General features: G+C 64.6%; 4 protein-coding genes and 1 non-coding gene across 8 annotated transcripts in view; 1 reads left to right on the forward strand and 4 right to left on the reverse strand.

The window, feature by feature from the left end:
* Positions 1-5,581, reverse strand: part of NPR1 (natriuretic peptide receptor 1) — a 12,582-nt gene extending 7,001 nt beyond the window's left edge. The window contains exons 1-7 of one of the 3 annotated variants that reach the window (XM_041467461.1): positions 4,736-5,581; positions 1,671-1,870; positions 1,126-1,239; positions 780-915; positions 421-512; positions 189-324; positions 27-111 (exon numbers count right to left, since the gene is read on the reverse strand). In XM_041467461.1, the coding sequence (XP_041323395.1) occupies positions 27-111; positions 189-324; positions 421-512; positions 780-915; positions 1,126-1,239; positions 1,671-1,870; positions 4,736-5,438 (1,466 nt within the window). In that variant the 5' untranslated portion in view covers positions 5,439-5,581. The remainder of the gene's footprint in view (positions 1-26; positions 112-188; positions 325-420; positions 513-779; positions 916-1,125; positions 1,240-1,670; positions 1,871-4,735) is intronic. The other 2 variants (XM_041467458.1, XM_041467460.1) reach the window with 2 other exon arrangements.
* A 669-nt stretch (positions 5,582-6,250) lies between these two features.
* Positions 6,251-6,322, reverse strand: TRNAM-CAU. Its single transcript has one exon. It is a non-coding gene; the product is annotated as a tRNA-Met (tRNA).
* Positions 6,323-6,505: 183 nt separating this feature from the next.
* On the forward strand, positions 6,506-11,120 carry ILF2 (interleukin enhancer binding factor 2). 2 transcript variants are annotated; one of them, XM_041467401.1, is made up of 15 exons: positions 6,506-6,581; positions 6,972-7,013; positions 7,135-7,177; positions 7,715-7,819; positions 8,003-8,080; positions 8,485-8,587; positions 8,680-8,745; positions 8,823-8,939; positions 9,025-9,103; positions 9,622-9,709; positions 9,822-9,883; positions 10,053-10,167; positions 10,243-10,333; positions 10,416-10,597; positions 10,701-11,120. In XM_041467401.1, exons 1-14 carry the CDS (start codon positions 6,577-6,579, stop codon positions 10,574-10,576), a joined length of 1,155 nt encoding a protein of 384 aa, XP_041323335.1. In that variant the 5' UTR covers positions 6,506-6,576; the 3' UTR covers positions 10,577-10,597; positions 10,701-11,120. The 2 variants fall into 2 exon arrangements, with proteins under 2 accessions (XP_041323335.1, XP_041323334.1); XM_041467400.1 differs by lacking the exon at positions 10,701-11,120 and having other exon boundaries at positions 6,507-6,581; positions 10,416-10,697.
* SNAPIN (SNAP associated protein) lies at positions 11,117-13,046 on the reverse strand. The gene is made up of 4 exons (XM_041467425.1): positions 12,940-13,046; positions 11,475-11,521; positions 11,280-11,398; positions 11,117-11,206 (listed from the first exon to the last, which is right to left on the reverse strand). Exons 1-4 carry the CDS (start codon positions 13,044-13,046, stop codon positions 11,117-11,119), a joined length of 363 nt encoding a protein of 120 aa, XP_041323359.1.
* The window catches only part of LOC121353526 (mothers against decapentaplegic homolog 4-like), an 8,252-nt gene continuing 3,743 nt past the window's right edge, over positions 11,475-15,983 (reverse strand). Inside the window, exons 3-12 of the mRNA XM_041467426.1 lie at positions 15,525-15,699; positions 15,425-15,445; positions 15,179-15,319; positions 14,971-15,099; positions 14,860-14,898; positions 14,601-14,784; positions 14,160-14,328; positions 13,831-13,969; positions 12,940-13,754; positions 11,475-11,521 (exon numbers count right to left, since the gene is read on the reverse strand). Of these exons, the coding sequence (XP_041323360.1) occupies positions 13,555-13,754; positions 13,831-13,969; positions 14,160-14,328; positions 14,601-14,784; positions 14,860-14,898; positions 14,971-15,099; positions 15,179-15,319; positions 15,425-15,445; positions 15,525-15,699 (1,197 nt within the window). The 3' untranslated portion in view covers positions 11,475-11,521; positions 12,940-13,554. The remainder of the gene's footprint in view (positions 11,522-12,939; positions 13,755-13,830; positions 13,970-14,159; positions 14,329-14,600; positions 14,785-14,859; positions 14,899-14,970; positions 15,100-15,178; positions 15,320-15,424; positions 15,446-15,524; positions 15,700-15,983) is intronic.

The raw sequence follows: 15,983 nt of genomic DNA on the forward strand, positions 1-15,983 counted from the left end.
CCCAAGCCCCCCGCCCCGCTTTGCACCTGCAGATGAAGAAGGAGGTGACGGTGATGGCCGTGAGGATCAGGCTGACCACGAGCGACAGCACCTCCAGCGTGGACAGCGAGGCTGGGGGGGGACACGAGGGGGCGGTCAGGGCCCGGGGGGCCGCGCGGGGGTCTCGCTGCTGCCCCCCCACCCCTCACCTTTGCGGCACTGGGGGTCGGTGCCCTCGAAGCCACAGGGAGGGACGTCGGACGGGACCGCGTTGCCCGGCCAGTGGATGTCCCGCCCCGGCAGCATCTGGATCTTCTTGGTGGTGCCGTTGTAGTTGGCCACGATCTTTGGGATGGGTGGGGGGGAAAGTGCAAGGAATGGGTGAGGGGAAGCCCCCGGAGCCCCCTCCCCGGGCCCGGCTGCCCCCGATCCGGGGCTCACCTGGAAGTTTCCCTGCTCGGGATCCATGTCCCACAGGGAGTAGTCGCTCTCCCGGTCCCCCTGCTCGTCGATCTTCAGGAAGCCGGTGACACCTGGGCGGGGAGGGTGAGGGGCTGGGGGGGGACCCTCCGGGGACGGGGAGGGGGCTGCGATCCCCAAATATCACCCTGGGAGTGGGGCTGGGGACAAGGATGGGATGGGATGGGATGGGATGGGATGGGGCGAGGCGGAGCCGGGGACAGGGAGGGGACAGGCAGAGGACAGGCAGAGGACAGGGAGGTGACACGCAGGGGACAGGGAGGGGACAGGGAGGGGACACGCAGGGGACAGGGAGGGGACAGGCAGGGGCCGGCTCTCACCGTAGAAGGTGCGGTTCCACATCTGGCGGGTGATGGCCGAGGCGTCGCTGACGGAGCCGCCGCGCTCCAGGGTCTCGTTGAGGGCCTGGGCGTAGAGCAGGACCCCGTCGTGGAAGGCGGCGGCGATGAAATTCATCTGGAGACACGGCGACAGCTCGGCGACAGCTCGGGGACAGCTCGGGGACAGGGCACAGCCGGGGGTCCCCGTCCCCGCAGCCATCCCGCGTCCCCCGGCAGCTCCAGCTCGGGGCCGTGTCCCCGCATCCCCGCTGTCCCCAGCTCCACCCCGTGTCCTCCCCGTCCCCCGGTGTCCCCCGGTGTCCCCAGGGCTGTCCCCGTGTCCCACCAGGCCGTCCTTGATGGAGAAGTTGAAGTGGTGCCGCGCCTCCTCCTTGAGGCGCTGCAGGAAGGGCCGGTACTCGGGGTTCTCGGGCTCCTTGTAGGTGATGATGGTGACAGCCTGCCACGGGGACAGGCGACAGGGCTGCAGGGGCTGGCACACCCGCCTGCGGGTGCCGTGCCCACCCGGCTGTGCCCCCATGCCCGCCTGGGCGTGTCCCTGTGCCCACCTGGGGCCATCTGTGCCCACCTGGCCATGTCCCCGTGCCCACCCAGCCGTGTCCCTGTGCCCACCTGCGTGTGTCCCCATGCCCACCTGAAGCCATCTGTGCCCACCTGCGGGTGCTGTGCCCACCAGGGTGTGCCCCTTCCCACCTGGCCATGTCCCCGTACCCACCTGGGTGTGTCCCCATGCCCACCTGAAGCCATCTGTGCCCACCTGGGTGTGCCATGCCCCCCCGGCCGTGCCCCCTGCCCCCCCAGTCGTGTCCCCGTTGCCCCCCGGCCGTGTCCCCGCGCCCCCCGGCCGTGTCCCCGTTGCCCCCCGCTCACCTGGAAGGCGCGGCGGGCGCGGGCGTCGTGCGCGTCCCCGCGGTGCCAGGGCCGCCGGGGCTCGGGGAAGCGCTGGCCCTGCAGGCTGGCCCCGAGCGGGTCGATGTAGAAGAAGGCGAAGTCGCCCCCCGTGAGCCCCTCGCGCTCCGCCTGCAGCAGCAGCTCCCGCAGCGTGTCCGGGGCGCAGCACACGTACACGACTGGGGGGACACGGCCCTTGGAGCGGGACCCCCGAGACCCCCAACACCTCTGGGAGACCCCGGCCCCGCGCCCCGGGGATCCGTGGTTACTGTGAGACCCCCCGAGACCCGGGCCCCACGCCTCAGGGTCCCTGGTTACTGTGAGACCCCCCGAGACCCCATCCCTGTGCCCCAGGGTCCCTGGTTGCTGTGTGACACAGCCCTGAGACCCCCATCACCTCTGGGAGACCCCAGCCCTGCATCGTGAGGGTCTCTGGTTATTGTGTGACATGGACCTGAGCCCCCTAAAACCTCTGGGAGACCCCAGCCCCATGTCTTGGGGGGTCCCTGGTTGCTGTGTGACATGGACCTGAGACCCCCCAACACCCCTGCAGACCCCAGCCCCATGCCCTGGGGTCCCTGGTTGCTGTGTAATATGGGCCCAAGACCCCCTGAGACCCCAACCCCACATAGTGGGGGTCCCTGGTTGTTGTGTGACATGGACCTGAGCCCCCTAAAACCTCTGGGAGACCCCAGCCCCATGTATTGGAGGGGTCCTTGGTTGTTGTGTGACACGGACCCGAGACCCCCAACACCCCTGGAGACCCCTGCAGACCCCAGCCCCGCATCCCGGGTCCCCCCGGCCGTTGCCTGACACGGGAAGGGGTGGCGGTGCCCCCGGGGCGGGGGTCCCGAGCCCGCTGCCGGCCCCCCCGTGCCCTGCCCGGCGCTGCCCTCGGCGCCAGGCCGAGGTTTCCTGTTTTCCCGACTCCGTTTCCTCCTCCCCGCGGCCCTGATGGATTCCCGGCGACACCGTGACCCCGGGGGTGCCGCCTGGGCTGGCCGCGGCCCCCCCAGCCGTGCCCACCCCCGCGGCTGAGCACCCACCGCCCGTCCCCGGTGCCCCCCGGGCTGGAGCAGGGCCAGGGACGGGGCAGAGCCGGCCCGGGACACCGGGACAGGTGACAACACCCGGAGAGCTCCGGGGACACGGGGTGGGGAGGGGTCCAGGGGGTCCCGAGGGGCAGCGTGGGGGGGTGTGGGACACGCGTGTGCGGCGGTGACAGCCGTGGCTGCCAGGGACAGCCAGGGACAGGCATGGACAGGCATGAACAACTGTGAACAACCAGAAAGAACCATGGACAACTGTGAACAGCTGTGAACAACCATGAACAGCCATGAACAACTGTGAACAACCAGAAAGAACCATGGACAACTGTGAACAGCTGTGAACAACCATGAACAGCCATGAACAACTGTGAACAACCAGAAACAATCATGAACAACCATAAACAACTGTGAACAGCTGTCAACAGCCATAAACAACCAGAAACAACCATGAAAAGCCATGAACAGCCATAAACAACTGTGAACAACCATGAACAACTGTGAACAACTGTGTACAGGCGTGAACAACTGTGAACAACTGTAAACAACCATGAACAACCACAGACAGGCATGAACAACCATGGACAACCATGAACAGCCATGAACAACTGTGAACAACCATAAACAATTGTGAACTGCCATGAACAACTGTAAACAACTGTGAACAACCACAAACAACCATGAACAGCCATGAACACCTGTGAACAACCATAAACTACCATGAACAAGCATGAACAACTGTGAACAGCCATGAACAACCATGTGCTGCCATGAACAACCTCACACAGCCATGAACAGCCATGAACAAGCATGAACAAGCATGAACAACTGTGCACAGCCATGAACAGCCATGAACACGCATGAACAACCGTGCACAGCCATGAACAACCGTGAACAGCTGTGTGCAGATGTGTACAGCTGTGACACCTGTGCACAGCCGTGTACAGCCGTGTACAACCATGTGCTGCCATGAACAACCTCACACAGCTGTGTGCGGATGTGTACAGCCATGTACAACCTCACACAGCCGTGAACAGCCATGTACAACCATGTGCTGCCATGAACAACCTCACAGAGCCGTGAACAACCTCACACAGCTGTGAACAACCTCACACAGCCGTGAACAGCCATGTACAACCATGTGCTGCCATGAACAACCTCACAGAGCCGTGAACAACCTCACACAGCCGTGTACAGCCGTGTACAACCATGTGCTGCCATGAACAACCTCACACAGCCATGAACAACCTCACACAGCCACCAACAGCCGCGCACAGCTGTGTGCAGGTGTGAACACCCACGAAAGCCCCGTGCACAGCTCTGCACGGCCCCGTCTGCCCACGGGAGCCTCGGCACGGCCGTGAATCAGCACGAGAGCCCCGCGTGAAGCCGTGCACAGCTGGGCACAGCTGGGCACAGCTGCAAACACCCCCGTGCAGCCGTGCCCGGCCGCCTCTGCCACCTGTGCACACCCGTGGAACCCCCCAAGGACCGGGCACGGCTGGGCACAGCCCGCGGCCGGCTGTGAACACCCCTGTAAAGTTGGGCACAGCCATGTATGGCCATGAACACCCGGGCACAGGCGTGCCAAGACTGGCACAGCCACGGGCACCGGCGTGGGGCTGGGCACTCCCCCGTGGGGCTGGGCATTCCGTGTGGGGCTGGGCACTTCTGTGTGGGGCTGGGCACTCCTATATGGGGCTGGACACTCCCCAGTGGGGCTGGGCACTCCTATAAGGAGCCAGGCAATCCTATATGGGGCCGTGCACTCCTGTATGGGGCCGAGAACTCCTATATGGGGCTGGGCACTCCTATATGGGGCTGGACACTCCCCAGTGGGGCTGGGCACTCCTATAAGGAGCCAGGCACTCCTATATGGGGCCGTGCACTCCCACATAGGGCCGTGCATTCCCATACGGGGCCGTACACACCCCAGTGGGGCCGTGCACCGCCCTGTCCCCGTCCCCCCGCCCCGCTGTCCCCCTCCCGGGCACTCACTGCGCCCCTTGGCCTTGATCTCCTGGATGATGAAGGAGAAGTTGCCGCCGTCGCGGAACACCACGTCCATGACCGTGAGGTTGCGCAGGGTGGGCAGCTGGACGTACAAACCCTCGGCGGCGAAGTAATAGGGCCGGTCGTCCACCCGCTCGTCCCAGTACACCAGCAGCGCCCGCCGCGTCCAGTTGAAGCGCCGGTGCAGCTGCACGCCCAGTTCGCCCAGTTTGCGGTGGCTGGGGCCGGCTCGGGTGGTCAAGCCGAACTCCTCGCTCTTGTCGTCGAAGCCGTGAGCTTCGGCCCCCGCCGTGACCAGCGGCAGCTGCCAGTGGCTGGTGAAGCGAGCCACCGGAGCCGCCGAGTAGACGCACCCCGGCCCCAAAAACGCCGCGGGGTGATGGGCGAGCCGCAGGTCCACGGCCACCAGCGGCGCGGCCATTTCGGAGCAAACCCCGTGGCGGTCCTCGCTGTCGCCGAACACCCAGCCCAGGGTGAAGCCGGGCAGCAGATCCCGCCGGGAATTGACGGCGGCCGCGGCCAAGCGCACGGCGGGACCCACGCGCGGCCAAGCCCACGGGTAGGTGAGGTTGCGCCGGGGCAGCACCACGGCGAGGGTCAGCGGGGCCGGGGCCGTCCCCGCGGCCGGGAGCAGGGCCAGCAGCGGGGCCAGGAGCGGGGCCAGGAGCGGGGCCAGCACCGCCAGCATCGCCCACGGACGGAGAGTGGCTTCACCCCCCCTCGCCACCCCGCCCGGCCCGCGGCGGGGCTGAGCCCTTGCTCGCCCCCCCCACTGGTGACACAAAGGGCCGTTATCATCCACACCGAGCTTAACTCCTTCCTGCCCGCTGCCCCCACCTCCCACGGCATTCCAGCCGGGATGGGCGGCGGATGGGGCCGCCCGCCGGTGGGTGGGGACATTCCCACCCGTGGGATCTGTCCCCGCTCCGGTGTCGCCACCGCCCGGGTGCCGCTGCTGACCCGGTCACGCGTGGGGCGCTGAGACACGAGGAACTCGTTTGGGTGCAGGGACATCGCGACCCACGGAGCCCACGCTGTCGCCACGCAGCTCCGGAGCCTTCGCGCGGTCCTGGGGGACCCGGGGGGGCTCGGACACCTCTGGTCCCCCTCCTCCGTGGGGGGTTCTGCCCCGCGGAGGGGTCAGGGCAGGGGGGGTGACCCCGGAGGTGCCACTCGTGGGCTGCGCGGCTGCCGGGGATACTGGCAGCGCTCGGGGGACACGGGCAGAGGTTGGGGACACACACGGGGGACGCACTTGGTTGCGGGGACGCGCGCAATGGTCCGGCCGCGGCGCACCCGCAACTCCCGGGGACGCGGGTGGACGCGGGTGGGGTGACACCCGTGACACCGGTAACCCCACGCTGCTGCCGGCTCGCGGCGCGAGACAAGCCTGGGCGAGCATCAGGGAAGCATCAAGAAGCTCACGTAGCGAATAAAAAACGTTTAACGAGCAAAGCAAACCGCGCGTGGGGGAAAAAAAAAAGACACCAAAAGTTCTGCTAGCAGAGGATGGTTTCGATCCATCGACCTCTGGGTTATGGGCCCAGCACGCTCCCGCTGCGCCACTCTGCTGCTGGTTGGACGAGCGGGCCGGGCGCCTTATGGGCGCGGCGCGCGCGCTCCATTCATGGGCTCCGCGCCCCCTCCAGCGGCCGCCCGGCGCGCGCCGCCATTGGCCGCTTCCCTCTCTGATTGACGCGCCGCTTCACCAATGGTTGTTGGGGGAGCGACCGCGATGGGCGGGCTGGGGGGGAGCGGCGGCCAATGAGCGGGCGGGTTGCTGCGGGGTCTGCGAGCGGCGCTTCATTGTCGGGAGCGGCGGCGACATGAGGTGGGGACGGCGGGACCGGGGGGACACCGGCACCGGGGGGACACCGAGACCGGGACCTTGGCGGGAGCGACCGGGGGGACACCGGCACCGAGGGGATACCGGGATGAGGGGAGGAAGGGGGGAAGTGGAGGGAGAACCGGGCCTGGGGGGACCACGGGGTCCGGCCCCGGGACACACCGGGAGTGGGGACCGCGGGACCGGGGAGACACCTGGAGCGGGCGGGGAACGGGAAGGGAGCGGCGGGAGCGGGGAGAACCAAGGGGAACCGGGGGTGGGGGAGGCCAGCACCGAAACCGGGGATGGGGGGACCCCGAGAGGCACCGGGGGGGCAGGATCGGGGTCCGGGGGTCGGAGCCCCCCGTCACCGCCGCTCCCGTTCTCTCCCCGCAGGGGCGATCGAGGCCGCGGCCGCGGCGGCCGCTTCGGTTCCAGGCGAGTCCCGGGGCCGGTCCGGTGCTGCTGCAGGCCCGGGCCGGTCCCTGCATGTCGCGACAGGGGCGGGAGGGGGCTCTGCGGGCCCAGGGAGTGAATTGGGGTTTTCTGTCCCCTGTAGGTTCCGGCCCTTTGTGCCCCACATCCCCTTCGATTTCTATGTGGTGAGTAACCCCCGCCCCGAGGGCGATTCCCGGGAATTTTCCGGGATTTTTCCAGGGTTAACGATGCCCCCCAGCTCTGATTTGCGGGGTTTGGGTTCTCGTGGTGTGGCTGAATTGAATGAATTCCCTAAAAAACCCACGCTAGAGGGTAAACGGGATAATGGGATCCAGGCGAGGAATAATGGCACAAATCGCTCCGGGATTGGGGTTTTTGGGATTGGGGTTTTTGGGATTGGGACCGGTAAATCCCTGGAGTGAGGTTTGTGTCTCTCCTCAGGGTGATGCCCCTACTTCCCTCAGGTGTTTCATGTACCCGTTTCCCACCTTTCCCAGCAGGAAATCCCCCTTTCCCAAATTCCCTGTGGACAGGTCACCCCAAGGCCCCGTGGCTGCAGACAACGGGGGATTAATGAGTTCATTTAAAAAATTCTTTAATAAACTTCATCAAACCCTCTGGAGGTGGGAGCTGCTGGACGCCCGTGCAGCTCCTGGAGGCTGGCAGGATGAAATCCCAGTGGGAATTGTGTCCCCTTCCAGTGTGAGATGGCTTTTCCCCGCGTCAAGCCCGCGGCAGATGAGACGGCCTTCAGCGAGGCGCTGCTCAAGAGGAACCAGGACCTGGCTCCCACCGCTGCCGAGCAGGTGCCGTGCCCAAAATTCCCCCAGATCCTCAAGATGGGGCTTGGGGAATCCAAAATTTTTCAGGAGAGGTGGAAAAATTAGTTAGTTCTCTGGAATAAGCGCCGTGGGGGGGATGCGTGGGGAATAATGTGGATTCTGTGCTCTGCAGTGGGGTCATTCCTGGGTGATCCCATTCCTTCCCAGGCTTCCATCCTGTCCCTGGTGACCAAGATCAACAATGTCATCGATAATTTGATCGTGGCACCGGGGACGTTCGAGGTGGTGAGTGCAGAGCTTGGGAAAAGAGCTCCGTGGGGAGGTGCTGGGACTGGAAAATGGGAGGATGCTCCTGGCCAGGGTGGGTTAAGGCTCGATGGTGAGCCCCCAAATGCGGCATGTGGGTTGAATTCCTGGGATTTTGGGTTGTTTTTCTGCCAGCAAATTGAGGAGGTTCACCAGGTGGGCTCCTACAAGAAGCCAGAGTGGGTAAAGGCTCAGTGCTGAACCCCCAAATGCGGCATGTGGGTTGAATTCCTGGGATTTTGGGTTGTTTTTCTGCCAGCAAATTGAGGAGGTTCACCAGGTGGGCTCCTACAAGAAGCCAGAGTGGGTTAAGACTCAATGCTGAGCCCCTAAACGCAGCATGTGGGTTGAATTCCTGGGATTTTGGGTTGTTTTTCCACCAGCAAATCGAGGAGGTTCGCCAGGTGGGCTCCTACAAGAAGGGGACGATGACGACGGGGCACAACGTGGCGGATCTGGTGGTGATCCTGAAGATCCTGCCCACCTGTGAGTGCCACCCGGGCGGGATCACAGCAACCCTCGGTGCCAGGCCCCGCTCCGACCCTTCTCCTCCTCCTTTTCCTTCTCCTTTTTCCCAGTGGAAGCCGTGGCAGCCTTGGGGAACAAGGTGGTGGAGAGCCTGCGGGCGCAGGACCCCAGCGAAGGTGAGGCCGCGCTCCAGGCCGCGTTCCCGTGGAGATTCCCGGCCCCTCCGGGCGCAATTCCCGCTCTTTCCTTGCAGTCCTGACCATGCTGACCAACGAGACCGGCTTCGAGATCAGCTCGGCCGACGCCACGGTGAAGATCCTGATCACCACGGTGCCGCCCAACCTGCGCAAGCTGGACCCGGAGCTGCACCGTGAGCGCCCGGCCGCGCCTCCCGCCCGGAGCCTCCGCGGTGCCCGCGGCCGCCTGGGAAAACCGGGAATTTCTGCTTCTTGCAGTGGACATCAAGGTGCTGCAGAGCGCCCTGGCCGCCATCCGGCACGCGCGGTGGTTCGAGGAGAACGCCTCGCAGTCCACGTGAGTCCGGGGCCCGCGGAGCCAGGGCTGGGTCCAGATCCTCCTTCTGGATCCAGATCCTTGTTCTGGATCCAGATCCAGCTCCTGGATCCAAATCCTCCTAGGTCCAGATTCTCATTCTGGATCCTAATCCTTGTTCTGGATCCAAATCCTCCTTCTGAGTCCAGATCCTCATTTTGGATTCAAATCCTTGTTTTGGATCCAAATCCATCTGGGTCCAGATCCTCCTTCTGGATCCAGATGCTCATTCTGGATCCAAATCCTCCTCCTGGGTCGAGATCCTCATTCTGGATCCAGATCCTCCTCCTGGGTCCAGATTCTCATTCTGGGTATAGATCCTCTTCCTGGATCCAGATCCTCATTCTCAAACCAGATCCTCCTTTTGGATCCTAATCCTCCTTCTGGGTCTAGATCTTCCTTCTGGATCCCGATCCTCCTTCTGGATCCAGATCCTCATTCCCGAGAACACGGAGCACAGTCCCGGTGTGGGACTGAGCCTCCTCCTGCCTCTGCTCCAGGGTGAAGGTCCTGATCCGGCTGCTCAAGGACCTGAGGATTCGCTTCCCCGGCTTCGAGCCGCTCACGCCCTGGATCCTGGACCTGCTGGTGGGGTCACCGATGTGGTGCTGATCCTGATCCCGGCAGGAGCTGGGATTCTTGCCCCAGGCTGGGATTCTTCTGTTCTTCCTGCCCTAATTCCTGCTCCTTTCCTCTCCAGGGGCACTACGCCGTGATGAACAATCCCACCCGGCAGCCCCTGGCCCTCAACATCGCCTACAGGTCCGTGGCATTCCCATTGCAGAAATTCCCGTTGCGGCTCTGTTTTCCTGGCAAAACCATTGGAATCTCATGGGCTGACTGGGAGATAAATCCAGCTCCTCCAGCTGGGATTTCCTGGTGGTGTTTTTGCTGGAAGGATCCAGTTTTAACCCAGAATGTCTCTGTGCAGGCGCTGCCTCCAGATCCTGGCGGCCGGGCTCTTCCTGCCCGGCTCCGTCGGCATCACGGATCCGTGCGAGAGCGGCAACTTCCGCGTGCACACGGTGATGACGCTGGAGCAGCAGGTGAGGAGGGGTCCCCGAAGGCCAGGGGGCTCAGGGGGCGTCCCTGTCCCCACACTGACCCGTCCCTGTCCCCAGGACATGGTGTGCTACACCGCCCAGACCCTCGTGCGCATCCTGTCCCACGGAGGGTACCGGAAAATCCTGGGACAGGAGGGTGACGCCAGCTGTGAGTGGGGCTGGGGGGTGTCCGGGTGGGGACGGGGCTGGGGTCTCCCCGAGCGGGCGCCCAGGGTCACCTCTTGGGGCAGACCTGGCCTCCGAGATGTCCACGTGGGACGGGGTGATCGTGACGCCGTCGGAGAAGGCGTACGAGAAACCTCCGGAGAAGAAGGAAGGGGAGGAGGAGGAGGAGAACCAGGAGGAGCCGGCGGCGGGCGAGGAGGAGGAGAGCATGGAGACGCAGGAGTGACACCTGCGCTGCCTGCAGCAGGTGAGGGGACACCGGCCTGGGGGTCCCTGCTCTGCCACCTGACGTGTCCCTGTCCCCTGTCCCTGTTTTGTACGTTGCACATTAAAGTGTCCCCCCTTTCCAGCGTGTCCTGCTTGCTCAGGTCCATGTGGGATGGATGGGAATGAGGCAGCTGGGGCAGCAGCAGAAGGATCCAAGATTTGAAGGAGCCACCTGGGGCTGCCCACACCCCACTTGAGGCAGCCCAAATCCCACCTGGGCCTCCCAAATTCCACCTGGGGGTGTCCAAATCCAACCTGGAGGTGCCCAGACCCCCCCTGCCAGCACCTGCCCGGCTCTGTTGTCCCCAAGGCCCCTCAGGGACGTGGGAACATCACGGACTCTCAGTCACTTTTATTCCAGCGGCCACAAATCTGGGAACACGGCTCGGAGTGTCCCGGGTCCCTCAGCTGCAGGTGATGGGGGACATCCCCTCAATTCCTGAGCTGGGATAAACAGGGATGCCTGCTCCCCTGGCTGGTCACCTGCTCTCCTGGCTGGTCACTTGCCCTGGTAGCCCCCGGCCTCCAGCATGGCTCTCCTCCGCACCGTCTCCTTGGCCACGCTGTGGTTCAGCCTCCGCAGCCGCTCCTGCACACGGCAAAAGTCACCTGTGAGCAGCTGAGGGGGGCTCCGGGACCCCCACCCCGCTGCGCCCCCTCACCTGGGCGTTCTGCAGGATGTTGTTGACCAGCACCACGCGGCGCCGGGCGTTCAGCAGCTTCTTCACGTAGGGGTCGAGGTCCAGCGCCACTTTCTGGTCCTCGTTGATGCGGCAAAGCTCTGGGGAGGGGTTTGGGTGAGCCCCCTGTGCCCTGACGCTGAGGGGGACAGGGGTGGCCCCCCGGCTTTGGCTCACCTGTGGCCAGGCTGTCGATGTGCTCCCGCAGCTCCACCTGGCTCTCCCTGTGCAAGGGGGACAGGTGAGACCCCGGATCCACGCCCCAAATCCGCCTCTGTGCCCCCAGTATGGGACCTGCATGCTCAGAACCCCCGGCCACCAACCCCAAGAACTGCCCACCTCACGTACCCCCAAAGCCCTTCAGCCCCAAAATTCACCCTCATGCACCCCCAAAGCCCTTCAGCCCCAAAATTCACCCTCATGAACCCCCAAATCCCTTCAGCCCCAAAATTCACCCTCATGCACCCCCAAAGCCCTTCAGCCCCAAAATTCACCCTCATGCACCCCCAAAGCCCTTCAGCCCCAAAATTCACCCTCATGCACCCCCAAAGCCCTTCAGCCCCAAAATTCACCCTCATGCACCCCCAAAGCCCTTCAGCCCCAAAATTCACCCTCATGCACCCCCAAAGCCCTTCAGCCCCAAAATTCACCCTCATGCACCCCCAAAGCCCTTCAGCCCCAAAATTCACCCTCATGCACCCCCAAAGCCCTTCAGCCCCAAAATTCACCCTCATGCACCCCCAAAGCCCTTCAGCCCCAAAATTCACCCTCATGCACCCCCAAAGCCCTTCAGCCCCAAAATTCACCCTCATGCACCCCCAAAGCCCTTCAGCCCCAAAATTCACCCTCATGCACCCCCAAAGCCCTTCAGCCCCAAAATTCACCCTCATGCACCCCCAAAGCCCTTCAGCCCCAAAATTCACCCTCATGCACCCCCAAAGCCCTTCAGCCCAACCCCCAAATCCCTTCAGCCCCAAAATTCACCCTCATGCACCCCCAAAGCCCTTCAGCCCCAAAATTCCCCCTCACGCACCCCCAAAATTCACTCTCACGTACCCCCAAAGCTCTTCCGCCCCAAAATTCACCCTCACGTACCCCCAAAATTCTCTCATGTACCCCAAAAGCCCTTCAGCCCCAAAATTCACCCTCACGTCCCCCCAAAATTCCCTCATGTACCCCAAAAGCCCTTCAGCCCCAAAATTCACCCTCATGCACCCCCAAAGCCCTTCAGCCCCAAAATTCACCTTAATGCACCCCCAAAGTTCTTCAGCCCCAAAATTCACCCTCACACACCCCAAAGCCCTTCAGCCCCAAAATTCACCCTCACGCACCCCCAAAATTCACTCTCACGTACCCCCAAAGCTCTTCAGCCCCAAAATTCACCCTCACGTACCCCCAAAATTCACTCATGTACCCCAAAAGCCCTTCAGCCCCAAAATTCACCCTCACGTACTCTCAAAAGCCCTTCACCCCCAAAATTCACCCTCACGAACCCCCAAAGCCCTTCAGCCCCACAGAACAGCCCTCCCCGGCTCTACCTGCCCCTCAGCCTTGCAGCCCCGGCCCGCCGCGCCCCGCCCCGCTCCCGGCCCGTCCTGTCCCGCTGCCTGCCGCTCTCCGCGGCCGCTCTCCGTGCCCGGACCTGACGCTGTGGACGTGGCGGTCGAGCTGTCGCACGGCGGGCCGCAGGAACTGCAGGAGCCCCTCAGCAAAGAGCTCCCGCGCCCCGGGGCCGCTCCCTGCCGCCATCTTGGCCACGGGCGCCGCGGGGGCTGCTGGGAAACCGAGTCCGCGGGGAGAGGAGGGGCCGCTTCCGGTACGCGCCGCGGGGGCTGGTGGGAAATGTAGTCCCAAGGGACTTGAGCACAGCTGGAAGCACATCTGGAAACGCATCTGGAGGCGCATCTGGCGGCACACCTGCACTGCTGAGCATCCGTCACAGGCCACAGATTCCAACCCCATCCATTAAACAATGGTTTAAACAATGTGGTGTTGGTCCTTCCACCTTGTTTTTGGTATCGGGGTTCGTTGTTACTTGTCTCTTCGGCTTTTAAAATTCTTTTTTTTTTTTTGGTTTATTTTCATACAAAAGTTCAAGCAGGAGGTGGAAATCAGCACCGAGGGCCGCACTACACCCAGGCCACAAGCCCTGACCCAATCCATTAAACAACTGTTAAACCAACACATTTTTGGCCACATTTTTTTGCCTTTTTTCCCCTCTTTTTTTGTTTTTTTTTTTGGCTGCCCCTTCCAGGAGTCAGGCGTGGGCGTCGGGCAGGGCGTGCAGGACGTGGTCCAGCAGCTGCAGGGCGCGGTGCAGGTGCACCTCGATCCAGCAGGGCGTGCAGGTGATGCTGGCCCGGGGGTAGTCGGGCCCCCAGCCCTTAACGAAGCTCAGCCTAACGAGGCACAGGCGCCGCAGGTCGTCCACGCCGAGCCCCGCGGCCACCGACAGCCCTGGGAGGGGGTGACACGGTCAGCACGGGGGGGTGGGACAGCCCCGCGGCGTCCTGTCGCCGCTGCGGTCACTCACCGATGGCCGGGGCGATGCCGCCCACCGAGCCGGGCCCCGGGATGCTGCCGGCCACCGCGGCGGCCTGGGCGGTGGCCGCAGCCTGGGCGGTGGCCGCCTGCTGCTGCATCTGCCGGTGGCACTGCCGCAGGTCAAACACCTGGGGGGACACGGGGGGACCCCTGAGCAGGGCGGCTTTGGGGTGGGGGGATCACCTTTGGGGCTCCTTCCATCCCTGGGGTCCTGCCACGCTGCCTAGAACCTCCAAAAATCCGGGCACAGAACCCACCCCCCCCACCCCAGGTTCTGGGGACCCCCGGGGAGCCCTGGGGACCCCCGAGGACCCCGACCTTGATGTGTGCTCCGGGGTACACCTTGTGCACGGCGTCGCCGGGGGCTCTGCCCGCCTCCCTGTCCAGGTAGAAGCTCTGCACGAACACGGCGTGGTCGCTGCGGCAGCGCATCCACACGTCGCCCTCGCCTCGCCGCTCCAGCTGCACGCCCTTGCCGATGTGCAGCCTGGGGGAGAGCCTCAGCACGGACCCCCAGAGCCCCCCAGAGCCCCCCAGAGCCCCCAGTTCAGCCCTGGGGGGCAGCTGGGGCTCTCCTGGCTGTCCCTTACCCACAGCACGTTGTTGTTGACCGAGGGGCTGGGCCCAAAGCTGCTGTTGTCCAGCTCTGGGGACTCCGTGCTGCTGCCAGGGTCCTCAAAATCCAGCAAGTTCCCCAAGGCTGCTGCTGTGGGCAGAGCAGAGGGGGCCCCCCCTCACCCCCCGTGCCCCCCGACCCCCCGTGCCCTCTCGCTGGCGGCGCAGCGCTGCACGTTGGAGAGCTGCCCCAGGCAGAAGCGGGCCCCCCCCGAGGGGTCCACGTAGCCGTCCACCACCACGGTGGGGCAGCTCGAGGGCACCTTGAAGATCTCCCCCACCTGCACGTCCTGCTCGAAGTAGGCGATGGAGCACCAGAACTCCGGCCCTGCATGGGGGGGCACGTGGATTTTAGGGGGGTCACGGCACCCCACGGGTGCTAAGGAGGGTGGGGGGCACTCACCAGGGTGGGTGGACACGGGGGGCTGGAGCACGGGGGGCCCTGCGAGGGGCAGAGAGGGGGTCAGCACACTGAAGACCCCCCCAGCCCTTGCCCCGTGCCCCCCAAACCTACAGCAGTGGTTGGGGTGGTGCTGGGGGGGCTGTGGATGGCTCTGGCTACCGGGGTGTTGTGGTGGGGGGGGCTGTGACCCCCCCAAACTCGGGGTGTAGATGGTGGCACTGCTCCAGCTCAGCGGTGAACCTGCAGGGGGACACAGGGGGACATAAGGAGGGTCCCCCCAAGGGGGTCTGGGGGGGCAGTGGGGTACCCCCATACTCACTGTGGTGGGGTGGTTTGGGGTACCCGTTCTGCGGGGGGGGCTGTGCCGGGGGGCCCTCGGGGTGGAGCAGGGGGTCCTGGGGGGTCTCCATCTGCACACAGTCATGGACAAACTCCTCCTTCACCGGGCGCGGGGGGGGCACTGGGGAGGGCGGGAGACCATGGGGGGCACGGGGATGCCCCCCTGCTGCGGGGGGCTGGGCTGGCTCCGGGGGGGCTCCCCGCCGGCCCCGGGCCGGGGTCTCACCTGTGCTCTGGATGCTCAGACCTGCGGGAGAGGTGAGGGGGGATTAGGGGTGCTGGTGACCCCCCCTTGGCGAGCCCCCCGTGCGGGGGTCCCGGCTCACCGCTGGCGGGGGTCCCCACGCGCTCGTAGTGGTAGGGGTTGACACAAACGCTGTCGCACTTGAGGTCGAAGGCGAACTGGCAGAATTTGACGGGTTTCAGCTCGTTCTTGTGCAGGTCGGGCCAGCGCCAGAGCCGGGCGTAGATGACGTGGGGGAACCCCTTCCTGCCGGCCACCTGCGCCGGGGGGGGACACAAGGGGGGAATGAGGGGCTGTGTCCCCTCCCCAGGGTGACAACACCGGGATCCCCCCGGGGTGACAACACCGGGATCCCCATCAGGGTGACAACACCGGGATCCCCCCATGGTGACAACAACGGGGTCCTCCTCAGGGTGACAACACCGCGATCCCCCCCATGGTGACAACACTGGGATCCCCATCAGGGTGACAACACGGTGATCCCCCCACATGGTGACAACACTGGGATCCCCTCCCAAGCCCCCACACCGGGATTCCCCCC

The sequence above is a fragment of the Pyrgilauda ruficollis genome, unplaced genomic scaffold (genome assembly GCF_017590135.1).
Source record: "Pyrgilauda ruficollis isolate IOZ18807 unplaced genomic scaffold, ASM1759013v1 scaffold208, whole genome shotgun sequence".
NCBI lineage: Eukaryota > Metazoa > Chordata > Aves > Passeriformes > Passeridae > Pyrgilauda > Pyrgilauda ruficollis.